At 43.5% G+C, this 20,824-nt stretch overlaps 2 protein-coding genes across 7 annotated transcripts in view; one reads left to right on the top strand and one right to left on the bottom strand.

Moving 5' to 3' along the window:
- The first annotated feature begins 1,141 nt into the window (after positions 1–1,141).
- SLC25A6 (solute carrier family 25 member 6) lies at positions 1,142–5,424 on the top strand. Its single transcript, XM_030571810.1, has 4 exons — positions 1,142–1,252; positions 2,714–3,200; positions 4,123–4,263; positions 4,763–5,424. Exons 1-4 carry the CDS (start codon positions 1,142–1,144, stop codon positions 4,918–4,920), a joined length of 897 nt encoding a protein of 298 aa, XP_030427670.1. The 3' UTR covers positions 4,921–5,424.
- Positions 5,425–12,216: 6,792 nt separating this feature from the next.
- LOC115655837 (granulocyte-macrophage colony-stimulating factor receptor subunit alpha-like) overlaps positions 12,217–20,824 on the bottom strand; it is a 45,266-nt gene continuing 36,658 nt past the window's right edge. For 5 of the 6 annotated variants that reach the window (XM_030571753.1, XM_030571772.1, XM_030571796.1 and 2 more), the window contains exons 10-13: positions 19,196–19,334; positions 17,586–17,685; positions 14,038–14,128; positions 12,217–13,141 (exon numbers count right to left, since the gene is read on the bottom strand). In XM_030571753.1, the coding sequence (XP_030427613.1) occupies positions 13,070–13,141; positions 14,038–14,128; positions 17,586–17,685; positions 19,196–19,334 (402 nt within the window). In that variant the 3' untranslated portion in view covers positions 12,217–13,069. Of the gene's footprint in view, positions 13,142–14,037; positions 14,129–15,951; positions 17,300–17,585; positions 17,686–19,195; positions 19,335–20,824 lie in introns of those variants that run through there. The other variant, XM_030571762.1, reaches the window with a different exon arrangement.

The raw sequence follows: 20,824 nt of genomic DNA, 5'->3' as shown, positions 1-20,824 counted from the left end.
CCGCGGCGTTCCCGGTTTGCTCTCTCGGTCCCGGAACCCCGAGCAAGCAGGTCTCCTTCCCTGCGGTTTGCTGGGTGGCTCCGGGAACGCGAGAGCAAACCACGGCGAAGCTGGTCTCCTTTCCCGGTTTGCTCTCTCGGTCCCGGAACCCCGAGCAAGCAGGTCTCCTTCCCTGCGGTTTGCTGGGTGGCTCCGGGACCGAGAGAGCAAACCGGGAAAGGAAACCAGCTTGATTACCAGAGGCTTCCTCCTTCCACGGAGGTCAAGAAAAGCGCTGGTAACTGTCTACATTGGATTAACAGCGCTGGATCACCAGCGCTGGATCCTCTACACCCGAGACAAAACGGGAGTACGGCCAGCGCTGCAAACGGAGTTGCAGCGCTGGTGATGCCCTGCAGATGTGTACACCTTCAAAGTTGCAGCGCTGTAACTCCCTCACCAGCGCTGCAACTTTCTGATGTAGACAAGCCCTGAGAGACCTCTCTCCCAGCGCTGGCGCTGCACCACACTCGCACTTTAAAGCGATGCCCCGGCAGCGCTTTGAAGTTTCCAGTGTAGCCAAGCCCAGAGCTATGAAGAAATTGCACAGCTGGCGGCCGGGGGGAGACGCTGCAAAGCAACCACGTAAGCCGCCTTTCCCGTGTATCACACTACGGCGAAGGGCGCCCGGCAGCTTGTGAAACGCGGCACCTGACAGGGAGAAGCAGGAGGTGCGGACAGGTGCCTGCTAGGCAGGCAGGGGAGGGGAGCGGAGCGGGCAAGACGCAGCAGCCAGGCCGGAAAGCGGGGCTCTGGGCGCCAGGGCGGGGCTGCATTAGGCCGGGAGTGAGCGGGGCCGGTGTCTGCCAGGACTTGCCTGTCACCAGCTCCAGCTCCAGCCCCAGGCTAGGGAGCGCGCGCGGCGGGACAGGGCTCGCGCCGGCAGCTTGAAACAGACACGTCACGATGAGCGCGCGGCGCGGCCGGAAGCGGAGGCCCGCGCAGAACTGCAGGGCGGCTCCTCCTCTCTGCAGCCGGGCGGCCAATGGCGCGGCGGGCCCGGGCGTTTAGCGCATGCGCGGAGACGATCCTGCCCTTTTTTTGCCTGTGCGTGGCGGTTGCGGCGTTTTTCCCCCTCAGCGGCTCCCGGCTCAGCACGAACATGGCGGACCAGGCCCTTTCCTTCGCCAAGGACTTCCTGGCGGGCGGCGTGGCCGCGGCCATCAGCAAAACCGCGGTGGCGCCCATCGAGCGGGTCAAGCTGTTGCTCCAGGTCAGCGGCGCGCGGGAGCCTGAGGGAGGGCGTGTGGCCGGGGCGGAGGCGGGGGTGGCGGCGGCGCGTGACCTCTCGTCACACAACGCGCGTGCACTAAGGGGCGCAAGGCGCTGGGCCCGCTGTCGAGCCAGCGCGCCCGTCTCGCGCCGTTGCCGCAGCAGCCGCAACAGCAAGGGGCTTGGGGGCTCGTTCGCCGCAGCCAGTGCTAGTAGCCGGTTACTGGAGCGGGTGGAGGTCACGTGCATGGAGGGAGGGAGGCCGCGCGGAGGAGCGGAAGCCAGTTCTTCCGCTGTGCGACGCGTTTGGAGGAGGTGCCTGGCGCGCGGGGGGAGTGGTGTGTGTGCGTGTGGGGGCGGCTCGCTGGGTCCCACTCCCAGGTAGCCGCTGGCGCCCGCTCCTGTCGTATTGTGACAGTCACGTGACGGCGTTTGTTCGTCGGGGGCGGTTCGGCAGCCAGCGGCGGATTCCTCCCCTGCCCCCTCTGTCGCCAGAGCCCTGGCGGCGCGTGGCTTGTCCGCGCCCCCGTCGCCATGGACACCCCTTCCGAGGGCCGCTGAGGACGCGCGCCCTTAGCGCCCCGCCCCCCTCCTCGCGCTGCCTGGGGGAGCGCGTCCAGTCGCCGTTTGCGGGACCTGTGACCTTGGCGCGCCCCTGCCGACAGGCCGGTGCTCGCCGCGCGCTGCGGTGTTTGCCGGGGAACGGCCTCCGCGTGTCGGGTCTGGATTCGCTGGGGCCCATCACAGCGCCCCGGTTCCTCCGCCCCCGTCTGTAGCTCGGGTCAAAAACGCGGGCCTGAGGCGGCGGGAAATTAGCGGTGGGGCCATAGAGCCACCAGGGAGACTGACGAGGGGGGAGGAGGGGCTGTATTTGAAGTTAGTCGCTCACGTTAAACTAAAGTCTCATCTCGGACATTTGATTTCAACATTCAGTGAGAGAGATCAGCACCTGGTGCGAGTTTCCCCACTCCTCAGCCTTCCAGCCTAGGCAGGCGGTGAATTTGTAAATAAACTAGTGGAAAATTCTAAACCTTGGACCGAGGCCCAACTATTTTTCTTAGGAGTTCTCCTTTTAAGATTTCTTTATAAATGTAAATAAGTCACATCCTCTTTAATTATTGAATTGTGTTGACCTGGAGGGACTTCCAGTATTATGGTCAAGCAGAAAGCTTCTATTTTAATTGTACTAATAAATAGAAAACTCTATCCATAGTCATCAGTTATGAAAGAACTTGATTTATAGATATTTACAACCACTTTTTAAAATGTACGGTAAAGTTAACTTGTGATGGGTGAAGGATTGTATACAATTAGATACATGATTGTTTGGACCAGTCATTCAAATTTAGTGATGACCCTTACTTCTGTTCTAGCATGAGTGTGGACTAATACTGATGTCCACATATAGTGTTTATTGGATATGTGATCAAAATAATAAATGTAGTAAATATTTTCTTTACAGGTACAACATGCAAGTAAACAAATTGCTGCTGACAAACAGTACAAGGGTATCATTGATTGCGTAGTGCGTATCCCAAAGGAGCAAGGAATTCTGTCCTTTTGGCGTGGAAATTTGGCAAATGTCATCAGATATTTCCCCACTCAAGCTCTCAATTTTGCTTTCAAGGATAAGTATAAGCAGGTGTTCTTAGGAGGAGTGGACAAGCACACTCAATTTTGGAGGTATTTTGCTGGTAATCTGGCCTCTGGTGGTGCAGCTGGTGCCACTTCTCTCTGCTTCGTCTATCCTTTGGATTTTGCAAGAACCCGTTTGGCTGCTGACGTTGGAAAAGCTGGTGCCGACAGAGAATTCAGAGGTCTGGGGGACTGTCTAGTCAAAATTACCAAGTCTGATGGTCTGCGTGGCTTATATCAAGGGTTCAATGTGTCTGTGCAGGGTATCATCATCTATAGAGCTGCCTACTTTGGAATCTATGATACAGCAAAAGGTAACTTATAGGGGGACCTGGAAAGTTGCACAGGCAACCTTAATTTTGGGCATTTCCTAACTTTTGAGTGCTTGACTGCAATATGAAAGCTTTAATGTAGCTTTTTGTATATAACTTCATTCTGTGCTATTGCTTTGGAGATGCATATAAATCTGTGATAATTTTTTTTATTGGAGCCATTACTATCCACCTGCTTCTAGTTAGTGGTACCACTACTTGTTTTATTGTTAGTCAAACTACCTTTCAGAATTAAAGACCTAAGTGTAGAATCCTGTCAATGTTTAGTACAATACTGGAGAAAATACTATTTACATCTTTTAAAAATGTAGAATGCTATTTGTGGATTGACAAGTATTTGTGGACTACACATGGTGATAGAGCAGCTTACCACACTTTTAGCAGAAACAAGTTCCGATAATGGGATACAATAGCTTCAATTTTTTTTGACTTGATGGATTACTGAGGCATATTGCTGCTATCATAGTAATACAGGCTTTATTTCACTTAAACAAGTTAGTGTTTTTATGGGCTATTTCAGCCAATTTTACTCTAAAGGCTATGACTATTTGACCTCCCCTCCTTCCCCCTTCTGTTTCTCAGTCTGCAGAAGTTTCCAAGATACTCTAAAAACAACATATTTCAAATCTTTGGGCGATTCATTGCTAAAAATACTTTCTAATCAGTTATAAAAACAAAAGCACTTTATCTTTAATATACTGTTTCAGAAATTTAGATTAACTATCTTTGGAAGAGAGATGTAAGTGTGGTCATGGTGCAGCATTTCATTCATTGCCATCCTTATGGTAGACTGAGTTGCTTTCTCTTGTAAAACTTTGAATAACAGCTGTTTTTTTATAATGTGAGAGTTTGAGGAAGGAGTGGGTATAAAACTAGAAGTTATGTTATGGTGTCTTTATTGCAGGCATGCTCCCAGATCCCAGAAACACTCACATTGTGATAAGCTGGATGATTGCACAAACAGTGACTTCTGTGGCTGGTGTTGTCTCCTATCCTTTTGATACAGTGCGGCGTCGAATGATGATGCAGTCAGGACGTAAAGGAGGTAAGGTCTTTATATTTATTAGTCTAAAACTTTTTTGTTCTGCAGTTCAGCAATGGTAATGATACTTGCCAGTGCTTTTGACTTGGTGCAAAAGCTGGTAACTTCAGTTTATTTTTTGAGCAGGTTTTAATTTTCTTAGAACAAATCCATCAACACATTTTATATAATGTGAAACCAATTGTCTTAAGCAACGATTGTCATAAGCATTTAAAATCACAAGACTAGCTTTTAGGGAACTAGTACTTTGTAATATTTGCATATGAGTTTGGTACTTGTATTTAGAATGCTGTTTTTATGTAGGGCAGTGTTGATCTTTATGTGGTATGGGTAATTGGCAAATAGGTAACGCCACATGGGCAATTACAGTAAATGCTCATGATGCTGTTTCAATTAGGTTTTAATAAAATTGAAGTTTTCCCATTATAACATTATTTGCTTCCGTATTTTTCTTAAGTGGAACTTAATCTAAATTGGGGAAAAAAAATTCATTTCTCCACAGCTGACATCATGTACTCCGGAACAATTGACTGTTGGAAGAAGATTGCAAGGGATGAAGGAGGAAAAGCTTTTTTCAAGGGTGCATGGTCCAACGTTCTCCGAGGCATGGGTGGTGCTTTTGTGCTCGTGCTGTACGATGAATTAAAGAAAGTAATTTAAAAACAGCCTAACTAAAATTGGAAACCAAGTTGAGCAGATCATGTAGAATAACTTTACCATTATGGACCATTGACCTTCAAGAAATTCCTGTGTTGTCTTATTTATCGGGCCAGATCATGTTGGTAGATGGGGCTAGAAACTTATCAAGGGAACTGATCCATTTCAAGATTGCCTTTTTTGCAGACACTGAAACTGACAGTTCAGCATACTGAATTTTCTGTGTCAGTGTTGGGATATCAGTGGAAATAGTTCTGAATCCACAGAAGCAGTTTGGGCAAAGAAAGTTGTTGAGTTTTTTCTATATTTGCCCTCAGATCATTCTCTAGTTTCCTGTCTTATAGGACTATAAAATTGTTTGCATATTTGTTTAACAAATCATGTCTATTCCACTTGTACTTAAGCACTCTGTACCATTTTGCACAGCTGAACCTTTAGCAAGTATGTTCTTTTAAATTGGGGCATTCTGCTGTAAAACAATAAACATACTTACTCTGTTGAAACTAATTATATTGAAGCTTTGGCTGTCCTGGGGAACTTTTGCAAACATCTCTTCTTAAGAACATTCCAGTTTCACCTTATACTTTCACTGCTTGAACCAGCACATTTCAACATGGTACATTCATATTATCTCTATAAACAGGTTTAGGTCTAGTAAATGCTTGGATGGGACATTTCTATGGAAGATGTAGGTGCTGTACACAATGGTGTCATGAGGTGGCAAACTTCCATCACTCATTCAGTTCTCCATGTTTTACATAAAGAGTATACTGTGCTACTGGAGGTGGTTTTTTGGATGAGTTTGTCTTGGCTTGGTTCTCAGCTACCTGGTCCCTAGTGTAAAGTCATTTTCTGTGGTAACAGCTTAAAGGTCCCAAACCGGGATTTAAATTCCATTCTGCTAGTAAATCACTACTGCAGAGTGATCTCAAACTATGCTCTAATTCTGACTCTGTTTCATACATACTTTTTCATGTTGTAAATGATTGGAAAAGGTGCATGGCTGCTAAGAATCAAACCCTAAAAAATAAAAGGCAAGGGGTTATTAGTTTTTTGTGTGTTTCTTTTTAAATAACCAAGCTTTTCACCAAGACCTAAATATGTTTTAAGTTGGGTGACCTGTCCACATTTCACTATAAAGGCATTACTGCTCCCTGTAAGCAATGGCAGCTTGAAAATACTTGCATTCATAGTATCTGGTATCACCCTTGGATTACTTTTGATCAACAAGTGCTTCAGAGGAAGGCAAAATTTAAATTGAGCTTAAATTTGTTTTGTGATAACATTTTGTAGGGGAGGGAGAGGCTTTATTTCCATAGTCATCTAAAGGACTATGTAGTTTAGAATACTTGAAGAGGCTATAAAAAAGCTGTAACAGACTTAATTTGCTTGGTGGAGGAGCTGTGTATGGCCAGCGTAAGCCATCTATACTTTAATTACCCCCATTGCTGTAATAGTTCAGCCCCTATAAAATACTCTACAGCACAGAAGTAATTTAGATCCTTCATTCCCCTTGTCATCCAGGCTGTGCCTTCTCTGCTTAGCCTGTGCTAGTTGCAGCAAAGAATCTGCCCATAGATCTCTGTAGTCTTCTCATTCACACCACAAGTTTTTGTTTTTCTCAGTACAGAATAGTTTTTTGGGGCGGGAGGGGAAGCTGGGTTTTCTGCATCAACAGAATGGTTTACTAGTCAATTATACTTGTACAAATACACCAAAGGCAATTTATATTGCACATTATTACTGATGGTGTAACTTACATGTGTGACAAGCAAAATAGAGCCTGCGTGATCTTAATTATTGGGGACAATAGTGTGTGAGGAGTAAAGAACCTATATAGCTGTCAATCCCAAGTTGAGTTGGTAGTTGTGGAAGGCAAATACTACTTTTCAAAACTGGCAACATCGATATAATAAAGATAAACATGGAAACCTCTTTTGTTCCTCTTGCTTAGAAAAGTCATACTTTTTGTGCTATCAGCTCTAAAATGGGTTGACCTTCTACTTTTTTATAGGAGGGAAACAGGAAAAAGAAAATAACATCCCCCACTTCCAGAAGCCTCAACCACCTCCCCCCCCCTTCCCAAACGGAAAAATATGTTGGGGTATAGTGTGAGGCCTTTTAGGACACAGGTGCACTCCTCCATGGGAAAAGGCTGGGAGCCATTAATATAACCCAGTGGTGGGAAATAATTTTCACAATGGGGCCACTCCATGAATTTTGATATGTCATCAGGGGCCACGCATTTCTACTATGTTAATGAAGGGAGTTCAGGTCTGGGAGGGAGTTTGAGTGCAGGAGGGAGCTTTGGGCTGGTGCAGTGTTGGCGTATGAGCTCTGGGAGGGAGTTTGGTGCAGGAGGGGGTTTTGGCCTGGGGGTCGGGAGGGGAAATGGTAAAGGCTCTGGCTGGGAGGTGTTTATACAGGTGACTCCCGGCTGGCAGTGCAACAGGGCTTAGGCAGGCTGCCTGCAGGCTGTGGCCCCATGCTGCTCCCGGAAGTGGCCGGCTGCTGGCACCGTGGCAGGGAGGCAGCAGGTCTCCATGTGGTGCTGGTGCCTGCAAGCATTGGTTCCGCAACTCCCATTAGCTGATTTCCAGCCAATGGAAGCTGTGAGGATGGGGATGGGGGCAGTGTACAGAGCCTCCTCCCACCTCCCCGCCAGAGGCACACACAGACATGCCAGCAGCAGCTAGCCACTTCCGGGAGTGGTGTGGGGCCACGGGCAGCCTGCCTGAGCACCCCACTGCACCATGGTACTTTTAGCGGCTGGAGGTTGCGAGGGGGCAGCCAAAGAACCTGGTGGCCCGGACAGAAATGTTAGATGGGCCAGATTTGTCCCTTGGGCTGGAATTTGAGCACTCTTGGTATCAACCTATAGTATAACCCTGGGCACTAGATGCTCAAGCCACTTGGTCAATGATTTGGCTAATGATACTTCCTCTGGAGGCTTGAGGTTCATAAACATTTCTTCCAGTACCAGTTAGCCATTGATTTTGAGGTTTTTATGTAATGTAATCACATTCCTTAGATACATGGTACATCTTCCAGTAACAAACATGATTAACTCCTGTAGGTATTACTGCTAGGAAGTATGTTGGTTATCTTCAACATACTTAATGATGTTATTTCTCATACTAGTTTGTGCAGAGCTGACAGCTCCTGTGGTGTTGGTTTCTCCGTGCAAGCTGCTGTTTCAGATGTCAAGACTCCTTATTAAAGCAGTTAAAAATAAACAGGATCCATCCTAGTTTCCTCCTTTAGGGGCCATTGGTAATGAAGGTGGAGAGAATACAAAAGGTACACTACGTAATTGTCAGCACTCCACAGTAAGAAAAGACCAAAATCTGCTGCTAGCACTGGAGCAGCCACTGTGATTGGTATGCTATTGAAATGTTTGTATATTATATATTTTTTATGTATTTTATATATATACACACAAACTGGAGGAGGGGAGTGTTGATGGAATTTTTTAAGGGAGTGTTGATGGAACTTGCATCCCCTTCATCTCTGCTGTAAATTACAGCCTGTATCACTTTTCATGCTTTCTATGATTTTTTATCATATTTAGCAACAGCAGCTTTGTGTGATTATACAGTGTGGGAACATAGAACTCAAACAATAAATGAGACATTTAAAAACTTTTGTTTTCTGTATTATTGCAACAACCAATTTATATTCAGATGTATCCAATCAGTTTAAACTTAAAAAAAAAAACCTACAAAAATAGGCAGCATTGAAATATTCAGAAATTTACACTCAAAAAGAGTTTATAATTGGAACTCACCTACTACTACCATTAGTCAGTCTTTTGGATCAGCTGTACATGCTGAATAATAGAAAGTTTCAAAAAGTATAAAAACTAGCCGGTTTTCACAGAGCTGGCCTTTAAATATTTCAATTATATGCATATTTAATACTTTCCTCCCTCTTAATTTTCACATCTTTGTTTCACTGGACATTACAAATCTTTTTTTTACACTGGTTTTTTTTACACTGGTGCCAACTCAGTTTAATGGGACTAGGACATGTATCCTGAAAAATCAGGCCCTAAACATCTCAAGTTGGGTATCCAAAATTAGAGGACATGTGACCATTCTAGCCATATCTTTTTTTCTGCTCTTCAGTTGCACTTATGTAAAGGGGCTAGTAATACCGCCTTTCTTCACTGGCATGTTGTGAAGATAAATTTGTTAATGTTTGTGAAACAGGTAAGCACATGTTTAGTACCGAGTTTAAAAAAAAATGTTGAATATCAGCTCATTGAGCAACATCTGTCTTGCACACCAAATGAAGCTGTGGTCTTATGGGAAAAATATAGAATATGATCATATCATTAAAGACTATCACAATACTTATGCACAAGAGGTCAAATTTATGTTTGACAGGCAGCCTTTATTCAGACATTTCCTTATGTATGAGTGCAATGCTTTGCAATGTATGTTAAATTTTCTTTTAACAGTTTTGTATGAATTTCCTAGGTTTCAAAAAACAAAAAAAACCAAACTGAAAATAAACTTAACCTATTGAGTTGTGTGGAACCATATAGACCCTTTACATGGGTTATCAGCAAAGACTGTAACCTTTAGATCCAGAACACTGATTTCTGCCACTTAAAAAACAATGGAGTAACTGATAGAAAATAACCACCAGCTACTGCTACGTGGACCAGCCACAAAAGTGAGATAAGACACTTTGCCAGTGGGTTTCATAAATATTTGCTAGACAGCAGAAGAATGATCAAACTCAAGAATCCCTGATTCTAGTCCAGGCTTGGTGGGGAGGGGAGGGAGAGAGTGTTCTCTAGTGGTTACAGACACTTTCCCTTTTCACTCTATCTGCCCTTGCTCTTAGAATGTACTTCTTCAGCTGGTCTCAGCCCTTATCCCCATCTCTCCAAAGCCTGCCACATTTCAACCCTGCTGCAATACAGGCTCTCTCTGCCCTCGCCTACCCCTTCCTGGACCCTGTCACTGCCCCCTCTGCATTCCAATCAGGCTGATTCCTCCTGGATGTCAGAGAACACAGGAGAGTCTCCCTGCTCTCAGTTCTTGTGTCAGGCACCACGGTGTCTCCTGGCAGCCAGGAGGAAACTTACAGGAAAAGGCTGATGGAAGTTGAGCCACTCTAATAATTTATTAATATTGTATGTTGACCTAGTTATTAGGCATAACCAAGAGATCTTCAATGACCTGAAACTTGAAAAAGAGTCATACAAAGATTGGAAACTAGGTCTAGTTACAAAGGATGAATATGAGGTAAGCAAGATCTGAATGAACTCTCCTCTGACAGCTAGCTGGGAGAGAGAGAGACTTCAGGAGCAAATTATTTGCAGGAATACACCTACCCTGTTTAGATATCCAGCAGATAGTGCGGTGTTGCTCTAAGTGATCAACTTTGGCCGGTGTTGGGTTACAAATCACTTTAGTACTGAGTGCAGGGGAATTAAATGCTGTTATCAATGTTGTCCTTGTATGAATGAAGGGAAGCAGGACTGTGATTAACCTGTCCCAAATGAGGGGGTCACCCTCAGCTGAAAGGACCTCGTTAAGCCAGGTGCTCAAATGCCAGAGCTTTGTGAAAATAAAGAGTGAGGGTAGGTATCCCAGCCAGGAGGTGGGGACTTTCCTTAAGTGTCCCTGGTCTGGTTTAACTTGTTCCTCCCCCATTTTTAAAGATAAAGCTAAATAGGCTTTATTATGAGCCTTTTGTTATGCTAAATACTCAATAAGAGCTGAAATCACTTGTGGTAGAGCAGTGTTTCTGCCCAACCTACTGCGAGCTTAAAAAAATCACTAAGAGACTGACCTACAGTGGTCACAGTAGAGAGCAACTGGCAGCAGAAGGTGACTGATGGGCGGCTGGTGGGAGTGACCAGTGAAAATGGAAAGCAGTTGGCCAGCAAAAGTGAGCAGTTGACCACTGGGAGGCAACAAAAAGCAGCAGCTGGCAGGGCGGACAGGTGGTGAGGAGCAGCAGCTGGCAAGGCGGCCAGCCAGAGCAAGTGCTCAGATGGCGGAGCAAACCAGGTGTCTTTTTCACTGGGTGGGAAGTGGACTCACAGATGCAGCTCTGAACCCTGGGTCCTCAATGACCAAGGACAACTACTGTGAGTGGGATATGGTGAGGGAGCAGAGGGGGGCATAGTAAAGGAACTTTTGGTTGTAGAACATGAGGGAGAAGACACTGCCCCACGCACTCTGGGGTGGATGTCCTCACAGTTTTAGGTTTCAGCCACCAGGGGTGATGTCTAATTTTCCCATGTTATTGGGTGGAGGCTCAAGTTGGTTCTGTGTTGTAGTGTGGAAAAGGAACCCCTAGATATTGAACCCTCCCCTGGCTGCTGCCGTCTCCAACTGTCAGAAGGCTTACAATTAAAAAAACCAACACAAGCATATAGGGACAAAATTAGAAAGTTTAATCTCATTTTGTTCCTTGGTCTAACTAGGGACATAAAGTGTAACAAGAAAACATTTTACAAATAAATTAGAAGCGAGAGAAAAACCAAGGACAAGGATTGGTCGTGGGGCCGGTTTTTTCACCATCTTTATTAATGATCCAGATGATGGGATGAATTGCACTCTCAGCAAGTTTGCAGATGACACTAAGATGGGGGGAAAGGTAGATACACTGGAGGGTAGGGGTAGGGATAGGGTCCAAGGTGAGCTAGACAAATTGGATTGGGCCAAAAGAAATCTGATGAGGTTCAACAAGGACAAGTGCAGAGTTCTGCACTTAGGAAGGAAGAATCCCATGCACTGCTACAGGCTGGAGACCAACTGGCTAAGTAGCAGTTCTGCAGAAAAGGACCTGGGGATTATAATGGACGAGAAGCTGGATATGTGTAAGCAGTGTGCCCTTGTTGCCAAGAAGGCCAATGGCATGTTGGGCTGTATTAGTAGGAGCATTGCCAGCAGATCGAGGGAAGTGATTATTCCCCTCTATTCAGCACTGGTGAGGCCACACTTGGAGTATTGTGTCCAGTTTTGGTCCCAGCACTACAGAAGGGATGTGAACAAATTATAGAGTCCAGCGGAGGGCAAAGAAAAAAATTAGGGGGCTGGAGCACATGACTTACGAGGAGAGGCTGAGGGAACTGGGGTTATTTAGTCTGCAGAAGAGACGAGTGAGGGGGGATTTAATAGCAGCCTTCAATTACCTGGAGGGGGATTCCAAAGAGGATGGAGCTTGGCTGTTCTCAGTGGTGGCAGATGGCAGAACAAGGAGCTATGGTCTCAAGTTGCAGTGGGGGAGGTCTAGGTTGGATATTAGGAAACACTATTTCACTAGGGTGGTGGTGAAGCACTGGAATGGGTTACCTAGGGAGGTGGTGGAATCTCCATCCTTAGAGGTTTTTAAGGCCCAGCTTGATAAAGCCTAGGCTGTGGTGATTTAGTGGTGCTGGTCCTGCTTTGAGCAGAGGATTGGACTAGATGACCTCCTGAAGTCTCTTCCAACCCTAATATTCTAAGGTTGCATTTCTTAATGCCAGAGAAAAATAATAATAAAGTTGTAAGATCATGAGGGCCTGAATTAGAATTTTAGCTGTGAGGATGGACAGAAAAAGATGCATCTTACAGATGTTATACAGAAAGAATCACCAAGATTTAGACATAGTCTGATGTGAGGACCTAGAGAAGTTTGGCTGCCAAACGCTTTAACAAGTATCTACTTAGCATGTGTGAACCATGATTTTTCAACGGTTAATAACTTCACCAAATTTGGGTTGATATTCTTAAGGATGAATAAAGCACATTCTTGTCACCACAGCAATACCCCTGCTGAATTTCCACCAGTTTCAAAGCAGGGAGGTACTAGAGATTGTCAACGAAAAGGTTGTAAGAGGTCTTTTAATATGGGCAAAATAACATTTTTTTCCCTAAAGTTGTTCTAACAAATTACTGAAATGTTTTTTTTTAAACACTCCAAGAATATTCACCCTCAAGCAGACACGGAGTATGGAAAAGCTTCTGTCCAAGTGATTCAAATTTGACAAAGTTATAAGAAACTGAAAGAGGGTATTATAACGGAAGTGTCAGGCAACATTTGTAGGGGAGAGAAAGGGAGCAAGTGTGCAAACATACAAAATTGCCATGAGGATTTGTAGTTGTTTGAATTGGGGAATCCAAATGCTTCATTTTGCTTTTAGAAGTCATTTAATTTCTTCAACAGTAGTTATTTCTTCAGTTTCATATTTTGTGGGTGGTAGATCCATCCATTCCCTCTATTGAAGGGAGGAAAAAAAAAATCTCCCTTAGTTTCATACATGAGATTAACTAGAGATTTACCACCTGAGACTTCAGTTTATTCATTTAATGGTTAAAGGCATATAATGGAAATATTTCATTTTTTTCCCCTTTAATTTTTCTTTATGATCCCACCTCTTGGTTATCAGAGAGTTATCATTAAGAGGAAAACAACATTGGTACACCAGTATTATGATATCTCAAAGGCAAAATCAACATTACATTGTTTTGCAATGTAAAAATGTTTCCAGAAAACAATACATTCATATCTTCCAGCTAAGAGCCAATCATGTTTATTTCAACACTATTGACGTGATGGTCAAGAGTTAAATGTCCACTAGCCATGTCAAACTGAAAGTAAAGGAGGTGATTTGAATACTGAACTTCTCTTTGAGTTCTCCCAGACATGGTAAAGAAAAATAAAGTTATTCTTAGTCTGTGAACATCTCTCTGTTGTGTAGTTTTCTATTAACCCAAATAAATTGTAGATAAACACTTTGGTTCTTACAGTTTCTACTCAGGCAAAACTCCAATTAATGTGAATGGAAGTTCTGCAGTCTTTACTCAAGCATGTTAAGACTGTATGAAGAAGCAACACTGCAGGTCTGGCAAAAGAATTATCTTTATGTTTTGGCCCTAGTCAGAATTACCTGTAATTGACCAGTATCAATAGTCACCCAGCATTAAAATGGGAGAACCAGTGGGCTGGAACAATTGTTTAACAGCACACAACACTGAACAATAGCAGAAAAGAATTCACATGAAACTCTCTTAATGTTTATAAATTGAAATGCAAACCTTGACTTTTTGTGTCAGACCTTCCAGTCTGTGATAGATCCTTACAATCAACAAATTTTACATAAGGAAAACTTACCTGTATGTTTTTATCAGATATTTGGAAAAGTTCACCAAATTTGTTTTTTGGTTGCGGAACTGGAGAAAACAATTTTTTCAAACTGCAGTATCTTTGGAAACAAGAAGAAATGGTGAAGAAAAAAAAGATGGGTACAGAATATGCACAAATATTTTTTGTTCTATTACATGTTTGAAACATTTCTTATTTTCCCTTTTCAAGGTACAATGAATCAGTGGAGGAACTGAAAATTTATGCTTAATGTAGAGTGGATTAACATCAATTAATTGTTTAGAATTTTGATTACTACTACTTGTGACTGGTTAAAAAAACAAAACAAAACAGAAAGTCACTCTTTTCTAATACTGAATAAGGAACTTGATTAGAATAAAGAAACCATTTTAGGCCTGATTCTCCATTGCCCTGAATTTTATGATGCCATTTACATCATTGCAAAGTAAATGTAAAATGCTATCAAATAGAAATGATAGCAATTTACATTTATTTTGCATTAGTGTAAATAACCACACAGGTGCAGGGCAATGGAAAATTAGGCTCCTTATTAAAGCTCTTCTGTTTCACTTGTAGACTTTCTGCCCAAAACTTGCTCCACTGCCATCCAACTGACCTGGCTTCCTGCTACAGTGTTAAAGAAAGAGTACAAATATTATTTGATAGGATTTAATAAATAGGAAAACATCGTTATAGATATGTCACTGATTTCACTACTCCAGGTGTTTACTTAAGCTTTTTGGGATACAAAACTTTAGAAAAGATAATTTTTGTATGTGATTGCACCAAAAACTATGTTAAAAGAACATTATTAAGATTGCAAAGTCAAGCATTCATAGGTTAGGAAATGCCAGAATTAAGGTTGCCTGGGCAATCTTAGTTCTGCCCTCTTGTGTGCATGCATTACAATATAGTCTTTAATTACATTATCTTATATTATTTTTCAGAACTCCTGCCTCATTTAATTCACAGGATGGACCTGCTCAGGGTTGTGTAGTGAATGAGTCTCTTGTGTGTAGGTTCCCTGGCTTATTTGTTGCAGAATTTTGAAAGTGTGCAGTGAATGAGGCAGGGCTCACAGGAAGAGAAAAGGTGGTCTCCTGGTTGAGGCAGTTGAACGATGCCCTAAAAACTGAATTCTATCCCTGCCTCTGCTAGAGGTCCTATGAGATTCTATGCTCACTTAGGCCACGTCCAGACTACCCGCCATATCGGCGGGTTAAAATCGATTGCTCGGGGATCGATATATTGCGTCTAATCTAGACGCAATATATCGATCCCCGAGCGTGCTTATATCGATTCCGGAACTCCATCAACCTCAACGGAGTTCCGGAATCGACAGGGAGAGCCGCAGACATCGATCCCGCACGGTGTGGACGGGTGAGTAATCCGATCTTAGATATTCGACTTCAGCTACGTTATTCACGTAGCTGAAGTTGCATATCTAAGATCGATTTTCCCCCCCTAGTGTGGACCAGCCCTTAAATGAAACTTTCCGCAGGTGGTCACTAATTGTGTGTTCCACTTTTTAAGAGTACCTGACTTGAAATCCTTGGTCTGAGCTGCAGAAGTGCTGAGCACTCACAGCTGCAACTGAAGTCAGTGGAAACTTCACTTCGAACACATGAAGTTCTATATAACTCTTGAGTATTCTGAAAAAAAAGGTCCTAGATGTCTCAGATTGAGCATCCAAAAGTAGTGGTTAGTTATGACCTTAACCTCTCTGTGCCTCTTCTTCCCTCTTCTGTAAAATGGGAATAAAATAGCCCCTTTCATCTCCCAGGGGTATTGTGAAAATAAATTCATTAATATTTATGAAGCACTCTAGGGAAGGTACTATAGTAATGAGCACCATGTAAAAGCCTGTTAAAAATCAGTAATTCTGTCTTCACAGTAGGATTAGAATATTGTGCAGTAAAAAAGGCCTGGGGCCCACAGACTGAATAATGAGGATAAAACAAAATAATGACTAGCAGTTCATTAAATGTGCACCATTCTGTGCACTGAATGAGGCAGAGGTCCTGTGGAAAAAATGGCATGTGATCATGCAATTAAAGACTGTATCATAATGCATATGTAGAAGGATGATAAATCAAGGTTGTACAAGTTGCCATTTCCTAACTTCTGAGTGCTTGACTTTACCACATTAATGTGATTTAATGGATTTTTGGTGTGTAATTGCCAAAGTTTTCAAAAAAGGCAGTTGAAAAAAAAGCAGAAATTCTATCATATGGCATCAAATTGACACCTTCATGGATCATCAGCAGGTTTGGAACCTTTCAACCTCTACCACATAGACCTCTGCCATTTCAGCTAATAGATAACTGATACCAATAGTAGGTTGTTATCCTCTGTGGACCAACGTTAGAGGGAGATGGGACACTTTGCCAGTGGGGTTCACAGATTTTGCTGACAGCAAGGGAATTATGAGACTCAGGGATCTTGGGTTCCATTTCAGGCTCCGGAGGGCAGAGACTCTTCTGTCCATCCCCCACTGGCTTTACCCTTTCTTCCCCATTCCCCACAACCTGTTCCTCTCACAGTCCTATCTCTATCCCACCACTAGCTACCACTCCCATTCTCCTCACTAGCCTGTTCCAGTCTCCACTCCTTAGGCATCTGATCCCAATCCCAGGCTCTTTGTCCAGTAAGGCCCAGCCACTATCCTCTCCAACTCCCAATCTCCTTGCCCAGCCATTACTAGTCCTCCCTCTCCTCATGCCTGAGTTCCTTGTCCCCAGCTGTCTTGCTCAGCCAGTCCTAGTTTCCTCCCCTGCTCCCAGTCTCTCTCCTGGGGCTTCTCGTCCAATCTCAGTGTTCTCACCTCCCCTGGCTGCTTGTCCCAGTCTCATTGCCCTGTTAGCCACAGTTCTCCTCCTCCAGCCCAGCTCATTGTCAAATCTCTCTCCCCTCTCCACACCTTCTCCTCATCCCACTGGTTTCCAGTCCCAATCTCACTCAGTTTCTCATTCAATCTCAGTTTCCCCCACACCCATTCTCTCCCTGTCTTTCCCACATTTCTCTCTTTGGCTCCCAGATGTAGTTTTGCCCAGCCAGGCCCAGTTTTTGCTCCCAACACTCCTTGTCCGAATCTATTCCCCAAGACTTCTCATGCAATGCCTTACATTGGGCTCTTGATCTCCCTGCATCTGAATCACACTCCTCCCTTCTCCATGTTGCCTGAGTGCTAGCAGGAGGTCATTGAGAAGACAGGGGAGATGGGTTCTCTGATCTCAGTTCTGGTGTTCAGCCCCACCTCAGCTCAGAGCAGCTGGAAGCAGCCATTATAGGGAAGGAAGGAAGGAAGATTAATTCATCCTGATGCAGAATGGAAAATTTCTATCCAAATGGTTTGGCAAAGTTATAAACAACTGAAAAGAGGGGTCTTAGAATGGGAAGTGTCAGGCAACCTTAATAAAAACTGGTGGTACCAGTTCCTGCTAATATATTGCAATCCCTTTATAAATATCACCTTGACAAAATAAATAAATAAATAAAAAATCAGGCACTTAAGGTTGTTTTTTGGGGGTATATATATGTGTCACAAAAAGTTTTACCTTTTGCAGAGAAAAAATATTACCAGTGCCACAAGGATTGTTCCAAGTGCTATGAGGAGTAAAACAGTTTCATATGTAAGAACTGCATCATCTGGGTTACCTTAAAGAAAGACAGTTACAAAGGTTATACTTTTTTTGCATAGTAAAGATGAGCCCACATGGCTATGTCAAATAGCTGCTTAGATGACTGATAGCAATGTATGCCACCATGATAAGCCTGCTTGTGTAATCTGATACTTTTCTGTCTGACACTTTACTAAGTAAAGGACTGAGGAGCAGATAGAATTTATAAATCCAACAGAAGCATAGATCAGCCAGGGCCATGGAGCACAGGAGTTTATGAAGACTCCATCAGAAGACAAAAGAGGAGGATGTCACAACCCAATGGCCTCCTCCCTCAGGTCCCCTGGGAAGGCAGATAAGCACTACATGTTCCTAACGCTGTTGCAAGCATCGCAGAGCATGTTGGGGAGGGTCAAGGGTGTGAGTGTGGAATGGAAGTTTCCTTTGCAAGTTGCAGAAGCCAGAGGGGGAAGGAGGAAGAAAGCAGAGAATGGGTTAACTCGAGACTCTAGCTCGCTCAGGCAAAGGATAAGGCACTGACTCCACCCCAAGGCCGCAGCTCACAGCCAATGTTTGGCTGCCTGCTGAAAAAGAGAGGGGCCTGGAATCCACCAACCAGCCGTAAAAAAGAAAAATTCAGCTTAACAGACCTGCAGAGGCAGCCCATAATGAGCGAGACAAGCGAAGGCCAGCACGGAGAAAAACAAAGAGGACAAGAAAGTCTAGCTGGTGTGTTTTGGAAAAGTTGAGAAAACCACAGAAAGCTGGTTTGGACTGGTACAAAGAGCATCAGGAGCAAAGGTCCCTGAAAGAAATACCCCAAAAGAACCCAGAACTTAAAAACCCTCCTAAGAGCTGGAGCAACTAGAAGATCACAGCAGACCCCAGACGACCTGGGCCCAGGACAAGAACTCCCATCCAATCCTCCCTGTCCTCTTCTTACGTTACACCCAGTCTTGGCCAGCCTTGGGTTGTGCGTGAGTATGAAAGTGGGTCAGGGCTTGGGGTACTAATGCTTTCTTTCTTCCTTTGAGTGACGTGGAAGCAGTCCCAACACTCACTGCTGTTATTTTATTATTTTATCAATAAAGCTATAAACTTAAACAGTTGGTATGTTTCGTCATCTCCTGCCCAAACAATCCTGCAGCCTCAGCCAGATAACCTGACACCTCAGGCATATTGGTAACGAAAATCTGTCACACGGATACAGAGAATGAGGATGAGTGTGAGAGGACATGGAAGTGGAAGAAGAGATGACAACTATAAGATGGCAGCAAAGGAAAATGTGTTTATGATATGCCACACTCATCTTCGTGGTAGCCGAGCTCTTATTGCTGTTTCAGCCTTAACTCTTTCTGGCATTAATTACCATAGTATTTGAGTGCTTCCCAAGTATTAAAAGGTACATAGTATCCTCCCTCACTTCCTTCTGAGCAGGCAGGAATAAAATATTTGAATAGAATTAAGATTTGTTTGTGTCTATGAAGGTGAGACTGTAAGTGAAACAGACAGGTAATTACCAAGGAAAAATTAAATAAAATACTCACCATCTGTACCAAACTCAATGGGCTCACTCCATTCCCCCCAATTCTGGCTTATGCGACAAGTATCTCCTTTTGCTCTGATTTGCAAGGAGTATTTTTTTTCCCCATTGTAATTCTGAAATGTGTAGCTTGTTTCTGTTACCTAGAAACAAAGCAATTATTAGTATTGTTATTAATAATAAGAACAACATGTATTATGGTAGTGCCTAAGGGCCAGCCAAGAATGCAGCCCCACTGTGATAGTCACTGTACAAACACAGTACTTGTCTTCACTGTATATGTAGATGTTAATAACATGTAAGTTTTCATTTGTTGATCCCAGCTTTACAAAGAGTATTTTTGTGCCTGCTTATGGAAACACAATACGGTTGTGACACACTGTACCTCAAAAAGGCACCTGGAAACCCTCATATTCATCATTCATATGTGATTGTGATATTTCATACAAAGCATGCCATATAAGATATCATATGAAAGGTTATGATCTGCTGAAATCGCTTGTTCTGTCCAAATATTTATATCACCAGTGTCTATGAAGTTATGAAATTTTGCTGTAGGGTTACTGAAATATGCTGTAAATTTGCTAGTGACATACAAAGGACTCCCGCCCAGGAGGGTGTTCAATGACCATTAATCAGCCAGGGACTTATAATCAAAGGATTTACAATTCAATGACAGTTGCCCAAGCACCACACAATAGGGACAGCTCAACTCTATGATTCAGTTGCACAAGGCCACACCGGGGGCATTGCTCAAAGCAGTGACTGAGCAAAGCCCACCAGGACATGTTTGGGCAAGTGTCTTTTTGGCACATGGACTGAGGATATAAAATAGGGAACAGTGACAGCATGCCTTTGCCTTTCTACCCCCCCCCCCCCGCCTAAGCTGGGAGCAACAAGAACGCTGAGAAGATGTCCTCCCAATGCTATTCACTGTCTCTGCTAGACATTACTGTGTATGAGTCCACCCAATAGCTCATATATACTGTAAAGACATACACTACTTTATGTTACTATGCTTTAGTACCTTTATGATACTGTTCTGCTAACTCTTGGATGGCTTTCTGGATTGAGGTGAAGTACACAGGTCAGATTCCTGTTAAAGTGAATAACTTGGCATATATTGGAACTGCAGTAAATAAGATACTGAGGCTCCTAGAGAGCTTGAAGTTTTCTTTGTCTAATATAAATAGTCCTAAGGTTTTGATGTTGGATTTTATGTTATTTATTTTCTACCAGACACAGGAAAGTATTGCAAAGAATGGAACAAAATTTGTTTTCCACCTTTTGCAAAACAACATCAAAATATGATAAAGAGACAGAATTTATTTTATTTGTATTAGTGTGTGTGTGAAACCAATAGAAAATGGAAAGTTTTGAAAGGTATGTGGAGTGCTAGGGCAGTGGTTTTCAATCTGTGGTCCACGGAACCCTTGGGGGTCTTAAGATTATGTCTAAGGGGTCCGTGAAAGGTTGTCAATAGCATAAGTAGAACAGTCATTTTCAAGCTGTGGGTCTGAAGACTATGTCTAAGATTTCCAAGAGGAGTCTGCATCTCAATTTAACATTTTTAAGGGTCAATCCAGATTACATAAATCCTTGATTCTAACCTAACCATTTGGATTATGATATA

This window comes from Gopherus evgoodei, chromosome 1, assembly GCF_007399415.2.
Source record: "Gopherus evgoodei ecotype Sinaloan lineage chromosome 1, rGopEvg1_v1.p, whole genome shotgun sequence".
NCBI lineage: Eukaryota > Metazoa > Chordata > Testudines > Testudinidae > Gopherus > Gopherus evgoodei.
Note: the sequence above shows the minus strand (reverse complement) of the source record. Positions and strands in the feature narration are given on the sequence as shown.

Excerpts from the sequence above, each read along its gene's own strand:
- SLC25A6 (XM_030571810.1), top strand. The coding sequence starts at position 1,142 with ATGGCGGACCAGGCCCTTTCCTTCGCCAAGGACTTCCTGGCGGGCGGC. Across the intron at positions 3,201-4,122 it reads AATCTATGATACAGCAAAAG|GCATGCTCCCAGATCCCAGA; the intron begins GTAACTTATAGG and ends TCTTTATTGCAG. Across the intron at positions 4,264-4,762 it reads GCAGTCAGGACGTAAAGGAG|CTGACATCATGTACTCCGGA; the intron begins GTAAGGTCTTTA and ends ATTTCTCCACAG.